Source organism: Sturnus vulgaris, chromosome 7 (genome assembly GCF_052056855.1).
Source record: "Sturnus vulgaris isolate bStuVul1 chromosome 7, bStuVul1.hap1, whole genome shotgun sequence".
NCBI lineage: Eukaryota > Metazoa > Chordata > Aves > Passeriformes > Sturnidae > Sturnus > Sturnus vulgaris.
The window spans coordinates 27,086,209-27,108,039 of record NC_142249.1 but is presented as its reverse complement, the minus strand read 5'-3'; the positions used below and the strand labels follow the sequence as shown (position 1 = coordinate 27,108,039).

Sequence of the window (21,831 nt, the reverse complement as noted above, 5' to 3'; positions counted from 1 at the left end):
ACAAGCTACCAAGCACCACAACTTCATCCTCCTGCACTGCCCAGACCAGTACTTTTTTACCCCTTGCCTCAAAACAGTGATAGAAACTACCCTAAACCAAAACAAGAAATAACAGTGAAAATAGGTGAAATGAAACCCAAAGAAATCCTTGCTCAGGCAGTAGATAAAGCATAAACCAAAGTACTCCTATAAACTCAGCTGGCTGTGGACAGCTACAGCAAAAGTGGATGTTGTGCCCTAAGGGGCTCTTGTACTCCTGTGGTATTTAATTCACAGGGCACGATAAAGCAGAAGATTAAAGGGCAGTCTGTAGTTATGCAGGCAGCAATAAATGAGACTCTTCTTGGAAAAAGCAAGTAAATAAATAGAGATGGAAGCTCCACCAACAGAACAAACCCTTGCTCTGATTCATGCCTCTCCAGCACCATTCCCCACTTGTGTGTCTACCCATAACTGTGCCAGGACAGGAGGAATAGGGCTTGGAGGCAGTCTCATATATCCTCTTGCTCTCTTAAAGCTTCCCCTTCTTGTTTTGTAGCTAGGACTGGGTAGATCCTCTTGGAATCTTTTTTTCACTCCAAATTTAAAATGGATGTAACAGCAACACCACACATCTTGAAAAGGCTTTGTTCAAAAACACTCATTGTGTGCATGACAGATACTGCAAGGTCTTTAAAAGAAGAGAGTAAATAATAATTTCAAGCTAGGTTGAACAGAGCACTGGTCTCTAAGTGATTTTATGGGTCTTTTCTACCTTCAGATTTCATTTTCAGAGACATTCCCTACAGAATTCCATGGAGTTGAATACTCATGGTGAAGAGAGCAGCCTGTGCTTCCACTTAACTCTGTTTGCACAATGGAAACCATTCTTCCAGGTCTGGGTCCCGAACTTTCCTATGCCATAGCTAATGTTACTCTGACCAAAGCACTGCCTGTGCAGTCATGCTGATCCTCAGACATTCCAGGGCCACTCCTCTAAAAGGAAAGCTGGACAACACCACTGTGCTGTGCAGGCCTTGGGAATCTGCCTTCACATTTGCTTGGAGCGAGACCTGAAAAAGTCACATTGTTTCCCAGAATGGAAGAACACACGTGTATTTGCAGACAGGTTAAAATGTTTCATTTGGAATTGAATTTTTTCAAAATGTTGTGTTCCAAATTCTGACACTGAATTTGAAATACTCAGCATGAGCAGTCATCTCTAAATGTTAAATCAAAATGCTTTGTTCAAGAATGATCAAAACATGACATTTGCTTATTGAAAGTAGAACTAATGCCTCCCTCTCTGCTTTTAATAGCAAATTAAATTCTGTAAGGAAAAAATGAGAATAGTTTCAAAATTTTTTCATTTTCTAAGGGATGCAAGTCTGAGCACAATTCCTCCAACTATTCCAGTCACCTAAGTTCTCTTTTACTAAGAGAAATACGAACCAATCAGGAGAGACACAAAGGTGAGTACAGACCACCCTTGCCGTGCCCCAGGGTAATGTAGGGGACATGGGCTAAATTAAAGGACCTGAGATGCCTCTGATGTCACACGTTGGCACCTGCATTGTGATTGCTTCTACTGCCTCACTGTAGTGAGATGTGGGCATCTTTCCCCTCCAACGTGCAGGAAGGCATCCCAAGCACGTGAGGCAGAAGGTGTTGATGGTGCAATTTGGCCAGCCCTTTGTTCGGATAAATGTGCTCCTGGGACACACCGTGGTGCAGCCTGTCCTCTGCTGCTTTGTTGTCCATAGCCATGACAAAAAAAAAAAATCTTTCACTGCAAACCCAGGATTTCTGTGAGATCTCCAAAAGCTTTTCACCTTGGGTGCTGCAGCCTCTCTCTGCTCCCTGACAATGTCCCCACAGGTCTCACCCCAGAGAGGCACTATTGAAAATTAATGAAGGTGGTAGAAGTCAAGAGGACAAGGGCCTGTTATTTCTGATCTGTCACTAACTCGGATCTCTGGGAAGGCAAAACATGTTCCTTGCTTCTCTGCATGTACAAGAGTCTTCCACCAGAGCTGAAGACCTTTATGGCTGCAATATCCAGATGAGTGAATGGTGATAGAGGCTGAGGGTCAGGTAAGGGTTTACCTGCACCTGTGGGACCTGCCAGTGCTGAGCTCACAAGTGTGACAGCAGTGAAAGGAGCTGAGCGTGGCTAAACCTGCAGCAAAGGTCTGGAGAAGAGCCTTGGAGAAAGGTTCTTGATGTGGCCATGGCTGAGCAAGGTGAATTGTCCCACCTGGCACAGTATGGATATTGTGGATCCAGCTCTGTCATGGGCCAGAGGGGCTCAGGCTGAGGCTGTTCTTCATGGATCTTGCTGCAGGAAGAAGAGCACTGCTTCAGGGAGTAACTTTCAGGAAGAATTAAGTCTAGCAACTTAGCCCATGGGCCTGTTTGCAATATTTTTCATTACAGGCTGTTGTATCTGGGTTGAAAGATGGCTCTGCTGGTAGGTAGCCATCATCAGTCTAAGAGGTGATCCCAGAGCTTGATTAATGTGGCTTCATATTAATCTCTTCTTGCCTCTGCTGCTGGCTCCCCACTGAGCTGGGAACACACCAAAAGCAGCCTCATCCACTGTGCATGGGGGGGTGACCCCCCTGTGGTCTCATCTTTGACCATGGAGTTGAATTCTCTTGCTACAGCCACAACAGCCTGCCATGGACCACAGCTTCCACCTCCAGGAGTAAATGTGTCTGTGGGGATGCAGGATGTAGGAAGAGGAGCAACGGGACAGAAGGCAGTTGGAAAAACACAGCCTGGCACAGAACTGAGGACTTTTTTCATCCCTTACTAGATAGCACAATTTGTGCAGCTGGCATGGGAGATCCTACCAGCTGCCTACAAGGGAATTTCCTGCCCTAGTGTAGGGGTTATGACAGAAAGGTGAGTGCTCCTGCCTCTGCCCACATACAGAAACTTAACTCAGGGACACCGGGCACTTGATTTTGTCAAGGAGTTTAGTGACAGGAAAGCACCATTCTGATTGTAATGTATCACACTTGAGAGCACAAGATGCAGTTCACAAGGCAAAAGAATTCCTTTTTTCCCCTCAAATGATGTTAATTATGTTGCCCTCGTTAAATGCTAAACACATTGATCCACTGGAGCAGAGAGCACCATATGGTTATTCACGATAAAATACATCTCTGGAGCCCTGCTGCAACCGTGGGACCCTGCTGGAGATGGATGTGGGGAAGGAGTGTGGAGCTGAATGCACATGTGTGAAAGCCCAGGTGCTGCTCAGATTGTGCTGGAAGCCAAGTTCCTTCCTTGCAAAGATGGAGAGGGTTCAGAGTCAGGTCCAAAGCTGTGTGTCTTTGCTCAGCAGTGACACGCTGGCTCTGCAGAGCGAGGATGGAGCTGTGCTGGAGTCCCGTGGGCACACAGAGCCCCTGCAGCCCTGCCCTGCTGGCAGCACACAATGCACTCGTGCCAGCTGCCCCTCTGCTCTCTTATGGAACAATCAATGCAACAGTGGATAAAAATAGGTCCCTTCTTTCAGGGGCAGAGGGGTGGCTTGTCTCGATTTTGCCGAGCATCCACTGTTCTTGGATAACAGCCAAGGAGTCAGTGGTCAGAACAGCTTTGTGGTGTTGTTTCTCCTGATGCTGCCCCAGCATGATTGCTCCCCAGGAGCTCCCCAGCTGGACTGAGAGCCCCATAACACGCCCTGTGGAGAGTATTCCTGTCTACACAGCCTCTGTACAGCTGATAGATCAATGATTTGCTCAGTGGTTTTTAAAGCATGCACACTGTTGGTGAATGTGTCCACACTAGGGTTCATGGTGAAGAAAAGGTGACTTTGCTGCCTAGCTTTATCCCAACTGCCTGCTCTGAAGGTAGGACCTGGATTGGCCACTCCAATTAGCTCCTGATAGCTCCAATTTACACACAAATTGGGTAAGAAGTGCATGAAGAGCATGGCAAGCAGTGCATCAAAGGCACAAAGACTTCTGTATATTCTCACAGATCTCTTCCAGGTATGCTAAAGTTACATACATTTGCTGTGTGGGCTGCTGTCAGGTCTCTCCTCCAAAGACATTTGCTGAACTTCTCTGCCTTGTGCTCTGCCTTTAGGGTGCCATCAAGCCAACGTGTGTTTGGTGCTTCCTCAAAACTGATTCCCTACTGCAGCAGCGATTCTTCCAGCTTTGTTCCCTGGGGGACTGTGTAGACCTGAATGAAAACATCTGCTTTCCTTTTGAGAATGGGATCGATACAGATGAAAACTAAGACCCTTAGGACACCTCATTTCTCAGTTTCTCTTTATTTCGTTGTGACTTTGACTCCTAAATCCTTTGAATGCTGAGGGCCCAAGTGACCTGGCTAGATAAGACCCTGAAGCTACCTCAGCCCAGCATTTCCTCTAGAAAGCAAAGCTCATTTAAAACAAAACCCCATTAGTCTTGGCAAGAAGCTTGAATTGTCACTGTTTCAAGGAAGCTCCATTAATTACTGTTCCCACTGCACTATGAAAGATCAAATGCTGTGGATCAGTTTTAATTGGCTATTGATTTCTTATGTTATTACCTATGGTTGTGCTGAGATGCTGTCAGACGTACTGGATGCTTCTGATTATTCTTTCTGGCAGCTGTGATTAAAAACAGCAGGCAGACATTTCCTGATCTGTAATGGATTGCCATGATGTGCCAACAAGAATCATCAGCTGGATGAATGGTCCTGCTCTGCCTATCTTGTGCTGCTGAGCTGCAGTGCAGTTTGGAAGGCAAATACCATCAGGGACCTGCCAGGGAAAGAGTGGGAAAAGCTTCAAAGAGCATGAGGATTTAGTGCTTGCAGAAGTGCACTGCTGTCAGCACCAAGGCAGGTGAGCCAGGGAGAAGGGACTTGGGCATGGACAAAGCAGAAGTGCCCATCAGTCAGTGATCCAAGGAGAGGCAGATCAGATTACTTTTGCATTGCTGGGGATAACCCCCCAGCACACCAACCTCAGGGACACCCGTATGTGATCCCAAGCAGGCCAGCACACACAAACCATATCACACAGCCTGCTAATGGCCCTCCTGGGACACACTTGTCCCTCAGAGCCCATCTGGGGATGCCTGAGCCTACTTTGTGACATGCTCTCATTAGCTGGCAGAGTTCCTCCTTGTTTAACAGGAGATGCTTTCCTGTCCTCCTGACCCCAAATGACACCTTATTCTACAAATGTCGACTTCCCCTAATTGCACCGTGACAGAGAGAGAGGCAAACCCCTCCTTCCCCCTCCAAGGACTGTCATTTAATTAACAGGCAGGTATCTCTCAGGATCTACAGCCCAGCTCTAAGCTGCTAGTCTCTCTACTGAGTAACTGAGGCCTGTGAAGACTCATTCCATTTATCTGTGCATTTCAGTAACTGCATTTCTGCTAATCTCTTGCTATGCGAGAGATTTACCTCTTGGATTTACCTCTCCTGGACCATGGAGAGAACAGTTAATCTAATGAACAGTCCCCACCTCACTTCTCATTTCCTTCCTGGTTCCTGATCTCAGATGTCTGTGTTGTAGATGACTTCATAGCAGAGCAATACCTATGTTGGCACCATCACCATTTCCTAGTTTAATCCAACTCTCATATCTGTCCTACAGACATGACCAGAGATAGCACAGATGAAAGAGATCAGAATCAAAGACATAGAGGCTGGCTGGATATCAAGAAGCATTTAATTTGTTCCTCCTTCACAAACTGGAATCATCTCTCTGCAACCTGTTCTTGACATATGTTTTCTAACAGGTTCTTAAAAAAAATCTGGAAGTACTGGAAGTTCCCACAAATCCCAAGTAATCTTTTCCAGTACTTCTTTCTCTCCTCTTAGTTGTCTGAGAGCAAGGGGGAGAACAGTGTTGAAAGACCATCTTGCCCAGATGGACACAGCTTCTGGGGCTTGGGGCCATACCATCTGTCCCACCGGTCATGAGGAACAGACTGGTTGTGGGTTTTGTTTTCATCATGGGTGAAGAGGTAGATAATGGTTCCTGTCCCTTCCAACTATTTTTGTGGGGCATGCTAGAATCTAGAAAAGTCCAAAGAAAACTAGTATATTACTGAAGGTTAGCGACTGAGGGTCAAATCCAGACCCCTGGATTTTGCTCCATGGATCAACAGTCTCTGAGTACACAGACACATTTGAGAGCTCAGCTTGGAGATCATCTGACCATTTCAGAACAAATGAGGATAACAACAACCAAATGATCTGTGCTGAGAGAGCTGTATGTGCAAGGAAGCACTCATGCCCTCATCTTTGACTCCACACTGGAAAGATCAATGCTGCCATGGGATTACCCATGCAGATTGCCACAGGTATCTCTATCTTGGCAAATTGCTACCTAAATCCCTTACTGACTTGGTAGAGAGGACATCACACAAAGCAGCTGGGCAGTTGCTGACTGCCTGTCTGATTTTGGTCACGCCTCTGTGGAGTTGGTGACTTCTCCAGCTTTGAGACTCCACAGTGCCAGAGGAAGTGTCTTGCTGAGCACCTCCAGTGACAGGGTGTATAAACCAGCCTCCTGGACAAGTCACTGGCTACCCAGTGGGCGCGAGACATCAAATACAAGTGAAGTGCAAACTGGCAGGAACTCCAGAGGAGTTCTATGTCAGCACATCTGCTCTTCAGTAAGTACCTTGTCTTTCAAACCTCTGCTCCTCTGCTAGTGAAAGAAAAACTTGGGGGTCAAGATGGAGGAAGAAACAACTGGAATTCATACAATTACTGTAGGACCTATGGTATCACATTCTGCTAGCTAAGGCTGCCCAGCCTGTTACAAAAAATGTACAGACAGCATCTTACATTAGCTGGAAAAAACAAGTGTGGTAGAACTGAGTGCACCTAATGTCCTGCCCTTTCCCCATGACTTAGCATTTCGTAGTTCCAAAATCTTTCCTACCAACCCTACAGGCTAGGTAACAAAAGAGGAAAAGGGCTCTACTGCAGAGGAGGAGACACTGAATTGCACAGACAATGCTCCAGTATTTAAAGATCCATTGCCACTGTAATTATCCATGAGAGGTTTAATCCTGAGCGTGCAGAAGTGGAACTAAAACCCAGGGACGAATAACAAGAGGCTTTGGGCCATGCTGGCAGTCAGGAGCAGAACTTTCAATCTCCCGAGTTGCCTTTTACCATTTGTGATAAAAATACCCTGCATGAGGCAGCAAGGTTTGGAAGAAGGATGAAGAAAGGCAGAAAAGCTGTTCTACAGTGAGGAACTCACTGCAAGCCTTCTAGGGATACATTGCTGCATCCATCACAGTTGTACAAAGTTATAATGAATGAGGAATTCACCTCAGTTGTGGTGTTCAAAGAATGGGTTGGGTTGGAAGGGACCTTAAAGATCATCTTGTTCCAACCTGCCTTGAGCAGGGACACCTCCCACTACACCAGGTTGCTCAGAGCCCTGTCCAGTGTGGCCTTGAACACTTCCAGGGATTGGGCACCCACAATTTCTCTGGGCAACCTGCTCACCAAGTGATCAAGTGCCTCACCAACCTCATAGTAAAGTATTTCTTGCTAATATCTAACCCTACTCTCTATCCAATTAAAGCCATGACCTATGTCCCATCACTACACGCCCTTGCCCTAAGTTCCTCTCTATCTCTGTTGTAGGCCCCTTTAAGTACTGGAAAGCTGTATCCCTTCTCCAGGCTGAACAACCCCATTACTCTCAGCCTGTGTTCATAGGAAAGAATTCCCTTTGATCTGTCCCTTCCCCTGGCCTGACCTGGCTTTGCCTTGCCTCTCAGTGGGGACAGACCAGCCTTCTGGCTAGTGCTAGTGCAGCCCACTGAAATCTGCAGGTCTGAGGAGAAGTCACTCAGAGAAGAGAGATGACCACATCAACAGCCAGAGAGTCACAGCTCCTGCTGAAGATGTCATTTGTCACTGAGTTTGAACTGGGCAGAGGAGGAGGAGGAGGTGGGGAGGAGACTGAACACATGCTCTCAGCTAATACTGCTCAGAGCTCATTTCCTCTGCTCTGCTGGGAGCAGCAGCAGCAGCAACAGCTGGGATTGCAAAGAGCAAAAATGCACTATACAGTCAAGTTTTACACTGCAGGGTGGCAGGGGCAGAGGGCTGGCAGCATGCACATATGAGCTTTTCTACAGGAATGCAGACAGAGCTCAGAGCTCCAGAACATCCCCTCTCCTGGATGAGCATGGGTGGGCTGCTTGGCAGCCCAGGCAGACGTGCTGCACACAGCCCAAGTGAAGCCAGATCCGGAGAGTTGCTGAGTGCTGGGCAAGAGAACCCACGTACAGACATGTTAACTCACTGCATCTGTAATGCTTCCCACTGGCTTTTGAGTTTGTGGGAAAGCCAGCATGCCTGGCACCCCAGGACTGCCAGCTGTGCAGGGAGGAACATGAGACAAGGGGATGCCCCAAGTCACGACTCTGAAATGTTCCTAGGAATGGGATGTCTGCTTGTTCTTTGTCTGGAAAAAAAAGTCAAAGCTTAGGGCATTTTGCTTAATGGTGACATCAGTGGAGATGCAAATAAACTTATATTTCCCTCAGAGAAGGTGGCATAGAGAAATAGAGGCCAAATCCTTACAAAAATTAAATGAACAAACAAACAAACAAACAAACAAACAAAAGAACCTAAAATCTGATCTGTCTGCCCAGCTCCCCTTCAGTTCAAGGTTGGCATGGTTTGTTCTCTGCTATGTGGGAAGATTTAGCTCCTATTAACAGATGAGCTAATCAGCTCTCCTCAGCTCTTGAAGCTTTATCAAAGCCAGTTAATCATGTTACTGATGTCTGCCCAGGCCAGATCTCTCCACTTCTGTCCCCTGCCAACAAGGTGACACATGTGCACACCACACATGTATAGGGAACATTCTTTTCCACCTTGAATTCCCCCAGCAAGTGGACATCACCTATTGTGCCTATTGTGCCAACACGTAGGTGCTGCCCATCTCTTTTTACCCCCCCTTGCCACATTTTATTCCTGGGGAGATGGAGTAGCTCCACCAGCACCTCATGAAGGAGCAGAATGATCTCTACAGGCCAAGCTCACATCTCATTGCTAGCACAGTGGGAGGAATTGTCCTTGGTGTTGGCAGGCCCCAGTCCTGTGCTGGAAGGCTGCTGAAGCCAAGAGCCATTTGAACCTGGATACCAGGGTGGGCAGTCCAGAATTCTGTCCCTGCCACTGGGTCTGTTTTACTTCTGCACCCAAATTCCACCAGTTGCTGCTCTGTCCTGCCTCTCCTGAGGGCTGGAATGGGGGCTGTTCTTCCCTCTGGAATGGTTCTATCCACACATATACATATCCACCAAGTGAAGAGGACTGCCTTTTCCACACTGAGTTTGGGAGGGCTTCTAATTTCATAACAATGATGGCAGACATGAGGAGCTCTCTGGTTCCCTTTTTGCTTCCTATCAGGGTCACTTGAACTGACAAGTTATCTCGTGGCTTGTCCTTGGGTCGACACTGCTCAGGGGCACATTTGGAGGTGCCTGGTGTTCACCAGAGTGTTTCAGGAGCTGCTGCAGGTGTTGGTATGCTGGTGCTGCAGGTAGCAGCAGGAAGCTATGTCCCTCCAGCCTGCAGACCTGCACTGGTCCCAGGGAGACTCACTGGGGTCAGGCTGCCAGCAGCTGCTGTGCTCTCCAGGCTTGTGCAGTGTGAGTGAAGCACTGCATCCTTCAAAGAGCTGCTCTGTACCAGAAACCTGACAAGGACCCCAGGCTGGCCCGTCACCTGGTTGGGACTTGCAGCTCCAAGGTGGGACAAAGAAAGGGAAGTCACTCCTGCCTGGCAGAGATGGCTGGAGAGCCAAGGAGCTGCATGTGGAGAGACCTCCCGGTGTGGAGCAGTCCCTAAATTAGCTACTCCAGGAGGAAAGGAGTTTCTCTGAAACCTTACACTCCCCAGCCTTCCCTAGATCTCTCCACCCACTTTTTGCTCCAAAGAGGCATCTGTTTCTCTCTGGTGTTTTTGCAGGTCCCTCTGCCACCCCAACCAAGGAAACACTCTGGGGCTGCCCAGGTGAGCTGACAGAACAGTGAAAAATGGGCCATAAAAGCAAAGAGGAGGAAAATCTGTGGATACTTAATCCAAGCCAAACTGTATGGGCTGGCTCTCCACGCCATGTCCCACTCCTCTCCACGTGGCCATGGTGTGACATGCAATCACCCACCTATACAGACAATGTCCATGAAGCCATACATTCCATAGCAGATCTGGAAGAGCAGGTCCTGGCGCTGCCACTTGGCTGAAGGACTGAAGGTCGACCAGATGAGCCACGAGATACTGGCGATGAGGAAGAGGGAACCCAGGATGGCTGCTGCTATCTGAACCTTCTCAATGACTGTCAGAGAGATGGCCTGCCACTGTACAGGGAGAGGACAAGAGGGAGGGAGGAAGGACAAAAGTGAAGAGATTAGTTACTTGGAGCACATCACTGTTTTACACCATTGTGGTGGCTTTGGAGATCTCAAAGAGCACCTATGGGCATAGGTGCTTTTACACCATCCACATCTGGGATGGAGCATGGCAGTTGTTCAGTAGTGCATGGCCTTGAGTTTCTTGACAGCACTGCTGATGAGGCAATGGAAAGGAATCCTGCATCTCACCAGGAAAGCAGAGCCACCCGAGCAAGGCAGGATGGACACTAAAAATAACATCCCCATGACAGCAGATCTGTGATGACCATCACAAACCAGTGCAGTTGCTCCCTCAAATAGAGGCCAGACAGCATCCTCAGCCAGAGCATCCCAGTACCATAAGAATAAATACCTCAAAGAACCAAGCTTTCTTTTGAAGGCCTCACATGAGTGGGCTCTGTGCCACTTTGCGAGATCTGACATGATCACAGCCCGAGGTAGGATCTCACAGTGGCAATGCACATCCCACAGAACCTGCTACAAACAACACAAGTTTTTGTGGTCAGGACACCCTGCCTTTAGATGATGACATATTCAGGTTGTGTTCCAAGGTAAACGTCAATGCTTCTTCCTCAGAAAAAGAAAAAAATAGAAATAACTCCTCCAAATCCATTCACTTTGTCAAATAGCTTTGTATAAGCCACGTTATAAATATCCTGAACCCGGGCTCCTCTCTGTCATCCAGCATAAAACCTCCCCACTCAGATTTACACTGCTGAGAAAACTGTCCTATAAAACCAAGAGCAGAAATTGGTGTCTTTAACAAGACTTGGGGATGTGGTCCATAGCATCTCTTGCAAATCAAAAATCAAGTGTGTAAACAGGCTGAGGAGAGACAGTCTGTCCTGGCATTGAAGTATACAGGCCACCTCTAGCTGTGAGATACATACCCTTGAAATCGCAGTGGGACTGGCAGGAGGATAAACAAAGATGGACTTCAACCTCCTGCAGGTACAGAGGATTTGGAGGAGTTGAAAATCTTTAGCCTAGATTCAGTCAAAATTCAGTGTCCCCATGATGTGACAGTCTTTTGAGATCTCAGTCCTTGTCCCATCCTTCTGCAGAGCAAGAAGGGAGTTCAAGTACTGAGTATCTCTTTAATGCCCAGGCCAACCAGGAGTTTGCAATGTTTTTTGCAAAGACTTTTGAACCCTGACTGAAAGGTGAGAAGGACAAGAAGTGACTTGTGCTGGTACAGCACACATGGCACTGCTGCCAGTCCAGTGACCAAAGGCCTGAACTGAATGCACTCCCCTGGAAAGGGCTGTGTTTGGAGAGGAACAAACGAGAGTTTCAGCCAGAGGCTGAGGTCTGTGGGTTGCAGCTGAAGGAGATTCCTCTGCCTCTGTCTCTGCCTCTGTCTCTGCCTCTGCCTCTGCCTCTGCCAGCCTTGCTCCTTGGCTAACATCCTGCAAGGGCAGACAGCCCTCAAATTGTCTACCATGGATGTGCAGCATCAGTGAGGTGGGCAGTACCAGCTTATTTGGTGGTTGGCCACAGAAATGGCCACAGAGCTGCTGAGCAGAGAGCGAGCTTGTTCCCCACTGAAGCAGGACTGGGCTCAGTTAAACCCAGTCTCCTCCCCGGGCTCAGCTACTCCAGTCCCCTTCCTGCCATCTGCCCCAGCAGCTGACCCAGCCAAAGGCAAACACTTAGAACTGGAGACACTCAGTAATCTTTTCAACAGCCCATTCCCACTCTGCCACAGCCCAGCCTGCTCCATGTGTCCACCAAATCCAGCCACACATCTGGCCCTTTGTGCCACTGAGAAGGTCACACACTGAACAGCCTGGAAGTGCCAATGCTGCAGGGCTGCTGGAGTCCACAGGAGAGGCACAATGGTGCAACTCCTCTCCTGACATAAAGCAGAGCAAAGGCCACCCAGCACCCATCACAAATCTGGCTTCTGAGGGTGGGATAAGCAGCTCTGCCATCCTCCCATCAGCTCTTTAGCTTTGTTCTCAACAGCACCATAAGCAATGTAGGACAAATTTGCAAGTAATGCCATTAGCCCAGAGCTCCAGGACTAAATTCACTGGTGGGGAGGGAGCTTGGCTATGTGTATGGGGTCGCAGTTTCACCCCTGCAGTTTTCCCCAGACCTCATCTCCCCTTCCACTGTCTGTGGCTGACTGGGAAGGAGTGGGAGTGCTGGGAGCACAGCCTGGTGCTGCATGTGAAGGCTTTACTGCAGGCCCCTCACTCTGACCCACGTGCTCCCGTGCCAGCCAAATCATTCTGCATCATTTCTCTCTCTTGAGGAGGTAATGGACTGGCTCCTCACCATCTGCCTGGCACACTGCAAGGCCTCTGGTAGCAACAGGTCCTTCCAAGGTAGCAATTAGAGACGAAGGGAAGAGAAGAAGGAGCTGTTTTCTACAACTAGAAGCCATGTACAACCAACACCATGGCTTTTGCAGAGAAAGGGAGGCTAGGTGTAGCACTAAATACACTGTCAAAGGGATGGGAACAGAGAACAGGAGAGTTACACCTGAGTGCAGACCTCAAACCCTGCTCCCCTTGGCTGCGAACAGAGAGGCTGAAACACAGGCAGGGACAGTGCCTGACACTGCTCAGCTGTCAGCAGCTGCAGGGACGTTCTCTGTGGTGATAATGAAGAGCCTGAATTCTGTCAGCTGTGCCAGGGGGTAGGAGCCTCTCCCCCTGCATCTGGCACTAAGTGACAGTGACACACACAGCAGCAGTCCTGACTCTGTTCAGAAGGTGGCACTGGGGTGTGATTACCCTCCAGCAAGGAGGTAAATGGGTCAAAGCTGAACATTGGGGAAAACAGCCAGCTTGCAGAAGAATTTAATATTTTACAGTTAAAAAATAAAGTGGAAGCAATAAATGTATTTTTCTCTCTGGCAACCCTGAGAACTCCAATTTAGTATCCCACATCTAGCTTGAGCCACTAATAACTAGAGTCACTCTTTTTCATCTTTTAATTCCATTTTGCTACACATATTAGTGTATAAGATAGAAGATCTTAGTATGAGACAGAAGATAGAGCCTGTTACCCCCGTAAGTGCTCAGACAGAAAGGTCCAAGAGCTCTTCAGAGGTGGAATGTGCTGATGAATTTCAGCTGCAGGAGCTGGGCTTGATGTGTCCCTGCACTGGTAACCTTAGGAGCTCATCTCAATCACAGCACTGTGTCTTTCAGATTTCCTAACAGCTCTTAGAAAATCACCCCTATTCCTAAAACCCTTACCACCCTCATTATGGCCATCAGATCAGGGATTTGGCAGGTGACCCTATCATCCTTGGGTCACCACTAGAGCTGTAAAGAGAGGTCTCAGCAACTCTGGAGTCCCTTTACTGCCACATCTGAAACCCCCAAAGCTCTTTGTCTGAATGCCTGGCAGCAGACACAGCCCCCTCCCTCCAAATCTCCAGCTCAAATGTTCAAGATCTAGCAAGATCACAGTGCCAAGCAATCCCACCTTGTGGGAAAAGACCTAAAGCTGATCTCTTCTTCCCTCAGCTGATAATGACTTGAGCTCCTGGTAGCCACTGAGCTGCACTGAAGTGCACCTTTAACAACTCAGCTCACCCAGGTTGTCAGTCAGGGACGTGACCTTTGGGCAGGTAGAAAGGTCCACAGATGCTCTGCCAGTGCTGAACAGAGCAGAACTAAGGACTTGGTGACACCAAAAAGCTTTAAAGGCTCCTCCAGGATAACAGGGTCAGCTTTGTGAGCTCCAGACTCACAATGGCTTCAGAACGTGCCCAAGCAGCTCTCTGTGATGGTCTGCCACCTGCACTGGAAAAGTGCTCCAACCTTCCAAACTATTCTGGAGAAGCTGTCTGGAGCTGTCTATCCTCTGCTACCAGCCCCTGGGCCAAGTGCTTTGGCACAGCACCCATGTCTGCAGATACAAAACACTACTCTGTCTCAGACCAATTTCCCCAAGTTTCCCTATTTTGCCCAAATCGCAAAGCTCTGCAACCCAGATGCCTCAGAAGGGGCTTCTTAGGAGCTCAGGTCTGACATTTGTGATGACTTTCGTCAGGGACCAAGCTGAGACTGGTGCCTTTGAGTCATGTCACTTGTTCTCTTGCACTGCTTCATAACCTGCAAGTTGTACTTGACACAAACCTGTTTCCCTGTTTGCTTCAGTGCTTCTGTTAGAGGCTTGTAAGCAAAAACCTGCTAATGTAACACAGATGAATAATGTCATTACTACAGTATTTAAGGCCTGATCTGTAATTCCCTTTCTTTGGCACCTGCAGTCTACAAAGGTTCCCAAGCACCAGCATATCCAAGGCACACATTGCTTGCAGAAGATATCTATGTCTTACTGCAGCAGCTTGCAAAGAAGTCTCATTTGCTGGAAAAGCCTTCCTGCACTCCCCTGAGAGCTCCTCCATGCCTGCCTCAGGCAGTTCAGTTTATTTTTATTGCTGTATCTGACACGTCCCCTTAATACACATCATTAACATCCTGAGCTGTGCTAGTCAGCAATTTAATTCTCAGACCCAGGGTCACAAGCAAGAGGAGGTTTTTCCTAGAAGGTTGGAGAGGATCATTTGCAGCACTGCTTAGGTGTGGCTCTTCCCTTGCTGCTGTCCCAAGACCCTGAGCATCCTCCTCAATTATGTTCTAGAAGATGGCTATTTTTTTATAAATTCACCAAGCAAAATTAAGCCACTGCTGTGGCATAGCTTCCCTGCTGTACATTTACAGATGCTGTGGCTTATTCAGCTACTAGAAAAGCAGCAAGGAGGAGGGAGGGCCCAGTAGGACCATGTAAAGGAAACGTGCAGTGATGAAAACCCTCCTCCTCCATGTGCCACAGCATCTGGTAAGACTCAGGCTATAGCACTGGCATCCTGGAAAATTCCTGTCATAACACACAGGCCCTGAAGTCTCTCTTACAGTGACTGTACCCATTGCTTGGGTGCAGCTGAAGCTCAGCAGGGACCAGAAAATCTCATGCTCAACATAACTGATTCAGCAGGCTGGGACAACCAGGAGACATCAGTAAACTTGCCTCAAACTTTTTAGCTCCGGATCTCAGGCTGAAGTCCAAATACCCTGTGAACTCAGCCATTCTTGGAGATGTGAGTGTCCTGATGAAGAGGCCATGTAAGAGCACTCATCAGCTCCTAAAAGATCATCATCATGGACACAATGGAGCCAGAGGAGAGCAGAGATCAGATCCTAACCCCAGCACTGGATAACTGGGGATCTTTGGAGCTGAAACAGCCCACAGTGCAGGAAGAGTCAGAGATAACAGTAAATAAGAGTTGAACTCCTCAAGACTGCAAACAGTTGGTGGTTCAAACAGATTTTCTCTTTGCTAAAATCAGAGCATCAGAGTGGATGTCGCTCAGGAGTGACTAGAAAGGAGCTGTATAGATTAAACACACTTCAGAGGCCCATTGAGGCAGATATCCACTCCACTGTGTATCAGCACCAGGGTGCAGGCAGTACTAGCATGTGCTTCTAAACCCCTGTGTCTTCAGGGTCTCTTTAAAATCATAGGCCTCACACAAGTATTGCCATGGAGAGAGGCATTTAAACCCTCCGAGTCCACAATTCCTGTCTTGGTGACTGGCAAATTGGAGAGCAGGAGAATGGATGGATGGAGGATGGATGGATGGATGGATGGATGGATGGATGGATGGATGATGGATGGATGGATGATGGATGGATGGATGGATGGATGGATGGATGGATGATGGATGGATGGATGGATGGATGGATGGATGGATGGATGATGGATGGATGGATGGATGATGGATGGATGATGGATGGATGGATGGATGGATGGATGGATGGATGGATGGATGATGGATGGATGGATGGATGGATGGATGGATGGATGGATGGATGGATGATGGATGGATGATGGATGGAGGATGGATGGATGATGGATGGAGGGAGGATGGATGGATGGATGGATGGATGGATGGATGGATGGATGGATGGACAAAAGCTCTGGATTTCCTGGTTTCTCACAGCTGATGGAATATTTTTGCTCATTCACTGCCTGACTGCTGCTTGGCAGGACACCTGCTATGTTGTCCAATAACTTTAATCCCCAGGCTCAGCAGGTTAGCATCACTGTTGCTTTAAGACCTTTGCTCTTAAATGCCTGCAATCCAGGGAGCAGGCTGTGGGGTGGGTTAATTTATAGAGATTAATTCTGTCAAAATAGCAGACTAAAGGTCTCTCTTTGGTATGAAACATCATAATAGCCTGGAGGCTGGAAGGAGCCTGTGTTAATTATGCATGAACCCGGCTGTAACTTCTCTGCCCACACCATGAGTCTCCAGACACATCTGGCCCATGCTGTGCTTCTAAGCACTCCAAAAAATGTGCAGCAGATGTCAAAATGGGCAGAGAAACATGCAGGTCCCAGGGAACATGTGGGTGCTGGATGTGCTGCTCTGCTCACACCAATTGGACATGCTTCAGGGAGCCCAGGGTCTGCCAGCTGCCTGGATTTGGCTTCCCAGCAGTCTATCAGATGAGAGGTAGGCCATATTGCTGGCTAAAATCTAGCCAGGCTCAGAACATCACCCAAACAGGTTATATTTGACAAGGACATGAGGCTTGTGTGGTCCTTGCTATGGTTGGTCTGGAAAAAAACAGATGACCTTGACTTCCTACAGCATTTGCCCTCCAAAAACTGTGCTTGAGAAATTCAGAGATCTTGTAAGAATAAAGCTGGGTCCAAGTTCCAGCAGACCCTGAGAAGTAAAGTCAGGGACTTTGAGATATGCCTGTATGTCCAGCTGGCCTGTGTTATCCACAAGTAGAGTGCAGACCAAGCAGAAAGGATGCTCCTCCCACCTGCACATGCTTGTTATGAACATGCTTGTGACTTGTTATGGAATACAGTGTTGGGGCATCCTAACTCCTGTCTCCTCTCTGCCTCCTTTTCCCAGCATCTTACCAGATGGTGAGAGTCACTGAGAAACGAGGGAGTGAGAAAAGGGTCCCCATTGTGATGGGTTATAGGGGCCCAAGCCCTTAGTCCTGGTAGGAAGTCCTGGCCTGGTACATCAGCCACTTCCCACAGGGTTTTGCAAATTAATGCCAGTGTAGCATCTGTTTCCCAGCAGTGCCTTTGTGCTGGCACCAGACAGGGCACCCAGGCACGCAGCTGCAGCTCTACACACTGCATTTATTCGGGGCCAAGTGGCTTTTCACTTCAGTTGCTTCTTCCCATCCTCCAAATTTCCCAGTGCTTCTGTGAGAAGTGCTGTGAAGTCTAAGCCATCAATGTGAAGGCTCCAAGCCCCGGATCTGCACAGTCCTCTGGGACCCTTGCTCCTGGAGCTGAGCTCTCTAACTCAGCTGTTTCTGCCGCTCAGTTTTTGTGTTCATGGCAAAGGCCAGCAGATGAGCCACATTCTGACAGGAGAGCCCAGAGACAGAAGCTTTGCACAGGGTCTGAGATTTGTGTGTGAGGTGGGAGCTTGTCCATGAGCAGCTCCAACAAATTTTAGTTGAGTGAGGAACAGGAAGAAAGTCATTGCCCTGAGCCACCTGAAAGTGCAGAGCATTTGGAAGTCACTCATCAAAAGTGGTTCTGGAGACACAAATGCTCACAAATTTGTACCCACAAACCTTCAATGCTGCTCAGCATTGCATCTCCAATCTGAGACACAGGAAGCATTAGGGCACTCATGGAGCAGCTTTCCAGAAATAAACAAAAGCTGCTTTGTCCACATCTCCCCTCCTGTGTTTCAATCTGCTCTGAGTTACTAGAGCCAAGAAATTGAAATATTCTGGGTCTGAGGCTTGGGAAGAAATTACTGATGTGTCCAGCCCATGGCTCATGGAAAATCGAATCAGAAGCTGTAGGGACTCTCAGAGAGCAGGCAGGTTTTTCCTTCCCTTCAGCAAAGTTTCCCCATGATGCCCCCTAATTTCACTACTTCATTTAAGTCTCGAGTCCTAAGGGGTTGTCCCTTTTTCCTCAATGTGGTAAGTGACCGCAGGCCTAGATAAAAACCACACAGAGATCGCAATTTGAAGGAGAGAGCAGGAGTCTGAATTCCCCCACTCCCCTGTACAACTGGGCACCATCACCAGCACTGTCCTTGCCTCCTGGCAGAGAGCGACCTGCAGAGGGCCAGGCACTGGGCAGACCGAAATCCCTACAGACATGACCCCGGTCTCTAAACCACTGCGATGCCTCTCCAGTCCTGATGATGCTGATTAAGCAGTAGTGCCTGGATGTAATGTGCTTCCTTATGGCCGAGGCACTAATGGTGCTCAGCAAAGGCACGCAGCAATTAATGCATCTTCAGGCATTGCCCCCGCAATAAATCAATAGCTATTAAGGATAATTTATCCCATTTTTAATAGTCACACAGGTTTCTGAATTCTGGTTTTAAATCACTAGTCTGTACTGCAACTTATTCAGTTACAATGCTTTTCAGATAAGAAAGAATGTGAGTACTTGGATGACTTTCACAGACACTCATATCAAGGTGTGCTTTACCTGTTGTGAGCACATCTGCAAAAGTTCATCAAGAATCAGGCTTGAAGAAAGCAGAGTATCAGAGTCAACACCTCTTGTGCCATGCCATGATTGTGGGAGAGCAGTATAGTGAAAAAGGTAGTGAGATCAGAGAGGAGAGCTCTAAAAATCCTCCATCTGCCTCCTCCATCCCTCACGCCAACACAGCAGAGTCTCAGCAGGAGATCAGGATTAATGGCACAACTATAAACACGTGGAGTCTCAACTGCTCAGTCACAGACTGCGTGCTCTGTTGCAGTAAATCCCACAATGATGCTGTCCTTGCCTGGCCCTGGAGACAGGCACACCTGTGGTCTCCAGTGCATGAACACATTTGAATGGCTGTGAGGTGTTATAGCACTATTGTCGAATTTTCAACAGGAGGCAAGTGAATAGGAATTGCCAAGGACAGAAAGTGCAGACTCCTGAGGGATGCTCCTAGAGCCACAGAGCAGAACATGGGCCTCTTTGGACCAGCCCCTGGAAATCCTTTCTAAGTGTCTCAGACATACGAATCCCTGTGCACAGGGAAGGAAAACCCACACAGGTAAAAGCCAGTTGCTCCCAGAAACAAAAATTGAAACAAGAATAAATAGACTTTGAAATGTCTCTAGTACCTTTACCTGCAGAGGGTTCTTTGTGCTTATGGCAATGACGTGATACTTGTAGTAACACAGCTCACAGCTCCAGCAGCCTCTCTCACTAATCCATTTGATCAGACATGGCTGGTGCGTGCACTTCACAGATCCATCACATCGACACGGGCTCAGCAACTCCCCCTGAAAGAGACAGACAGCATCAGCCAGGCTCCCCTCCTTCCACAGGCACGGCACAGCACACGTGGCACAGCATGGCAGAAGCTCCCTCATCCACCATTTGAACTCTCTTCCTTTTTTACCTGGTTTGTCTCAGACAATCATGCTGCTTCCAGCCCTTTTCCCTCTAATAATGCGTGGCTGATGTGAACTGAGACTGTCGGGGATGTAATGGTCTCAAATACTGGGGTCTTACATGCCTTGTCACCACTGAAGGAAAAGCTAGAAGGGCACAACTCTTACCAGACTCAGAGGACTCACACTGACCCCAACCAGTGGACACACCTCTATTGGCAACCAGATGCCTCTGGTTCGTTGCTCAGGTTTTTGTCTTTCTGCTACCTCTTTCAGAAAGTGAGGTTGGTGGTGGTGATAAGCTGTGAGACAGCGTCTGCTGCAGACTGATGTCCTGCTCAGATCAGGGTAGCTTCCTCAAGTCCCGGCAGGCAAAATATCCTCAAATTTCTCTCCCACGCTGTCCACTTTCCCCAGACAGTCATACTGGTGAACTACAGGGCTGGCTATTTGCACCCTAGAAGCCAAGCAAGGTGGAGAACAAATTGTGTCCTGCTTTGTGACCCAGACAGTTATGAGTGGTGGCCGAAACACTGAACCTCCTGGCTCGCTCTCTTGTTTCTGGTGTAGCTTTTAACAGGGTACCCACAAAAACCCCATATTATTCTGATCCATCTGCTATCATCCTGTTCACCATGGGACTAAATTCCTCTCTGCACACAAGCTCAGAAGCTCTTTACAGTTGTTTGCCATTGCTTATTTAGGCTAGGAGAGAGCCATTGCATGTTACTCCTCACTGTTTAGTGTTTAAAAGCCATACTATAGATTCCAGTAGTGAATTTAGCTGTGCTCCAAGATTAAAAAGCTTTTAAAGGCAGAGTAAGAATATGCATGGGACAGAGAAGGCTCATACTTTCAGCATTGGGCAAATGATATTTGCTCTTACAGTCCAGAAAAGCCTCACCACTAGCCTGATGGAGCACCAGGGTAACAGACCCTGGCATTGGACACTGCTGGATATGGTAAAAGACATCCATTTCAACTGGGTTATGAATCAGATCCTGCTCTTGCTAACCCTGCTGGGAAACTGTCTCAGCTTCGAGGTCACTACATCAGGTCTCAGGACCTGAGGAACTGAGGACCACACTGTCCAAGAGTGACACTTCTTTTTACAAAATCTAATGCAAACATGTTCATCGTTTCATTTGTTTCAGCTAGGTGACCTAAAAATGTCATCTTTAATGAAATTTTAGCAAAACTGTAAATAACTGTTTATGTTACAAACCCAGCCTTGGCTCTAATTGTTTCTGGTTTTCATTACACATTGGAGGGGATACAAAGGGAGAGGGGAGCAAGGAGGGTTGTAGGCTCCATGAACCTTTTCCACCTGGAAAGGGGTGACATGACAAACCAGAAGAAGGGAAGCAGGGAAGGATTAGATGGAAGAAAGTGGAAATGAGCATTGACATTTGGCACTCAAACTCCTCGTGTGAGGTCCAATTTGAGGGGCTCAGGTTTGGCTGTGTATGTTTGTGCCCTTGGCTGAGACTGAGGTGGGATATCAACAGTGTTAGAAGGAGCCCAGAAGAGCAGGTACTGCCAGACAGGATGCAAAAAGGGAGGGACCAGGACTTGGCACAACTCCTCTGCTTCCCCACACACCAAACCACTTCCTCACCAAGAGCCAGCCTGGTACAGGGACCTTTGTGCCTCTGCCCTTCTCATCTCAGTCCCTGGTGCCTTATTTTCTCAACAGCTTCACTCCTCAGCACACAAGTGCAGCCCCAGCACTAAGGAGGTCACACAGAAACCTCCCAGATCAACAGCATCCCTGCCTTTCCACCTCACTGCACACCAGGGTCTCTTACAGGGCTCAAAATGGTGAGTGCAGGACCTGGGTTTTGTCTAATGAGCAGCTGGAGGCATCGATGATGAGGGATCAGGAATGGAACAGAATGGAACTAAGAGCAACAACCTCCAGGCAAATGCAGAGGGGAAAGCTGTAGCTACAGCCTGGACTCGCACTGACTTCTGGGGCTCTGTAATAAATGAATCTCTGAAACCTGAGCTTCTCTCTTCAGAGCCAGGAGATGTTCACAGATGTCCTACAGCACCATGGGGAC

The 21,831-nt window shown here is 48.1% G+C and overlaps 1 protein-coding gene across 2 annotated transcripts in view; it reads right to left on the bottom strand.

The window, feature by feature from the left end:
- MARCHF4 (membrane associated ring-CH-type finger 4) overlaps positions 1-21,831 on the bottom strand; it is a 101,269-nt gene that overhangs the window by 15,992 nt on the left and 63,446 nt on the right. The window contains exons 2-3 of one of the 2 annotated variants that reach the window (XM_088168230.1): positions 19,496-19,657; positions 10,151-10,343 (exon numbers count right to left, since the gene is read on the bottom strand). In XM_088168230.1, coding sequence (XP_088024356.1) covers positions 10,151-10,343; positions 19,496-19,657 — 355 coding nt within the window. The remainder of the gene's footprint in view (positions 1-10,150; positions 10,344-19,495; positions 19,658-21,831) is intronic. The other variant, XM_014889735.2, reaches the window with a different exon arrangement.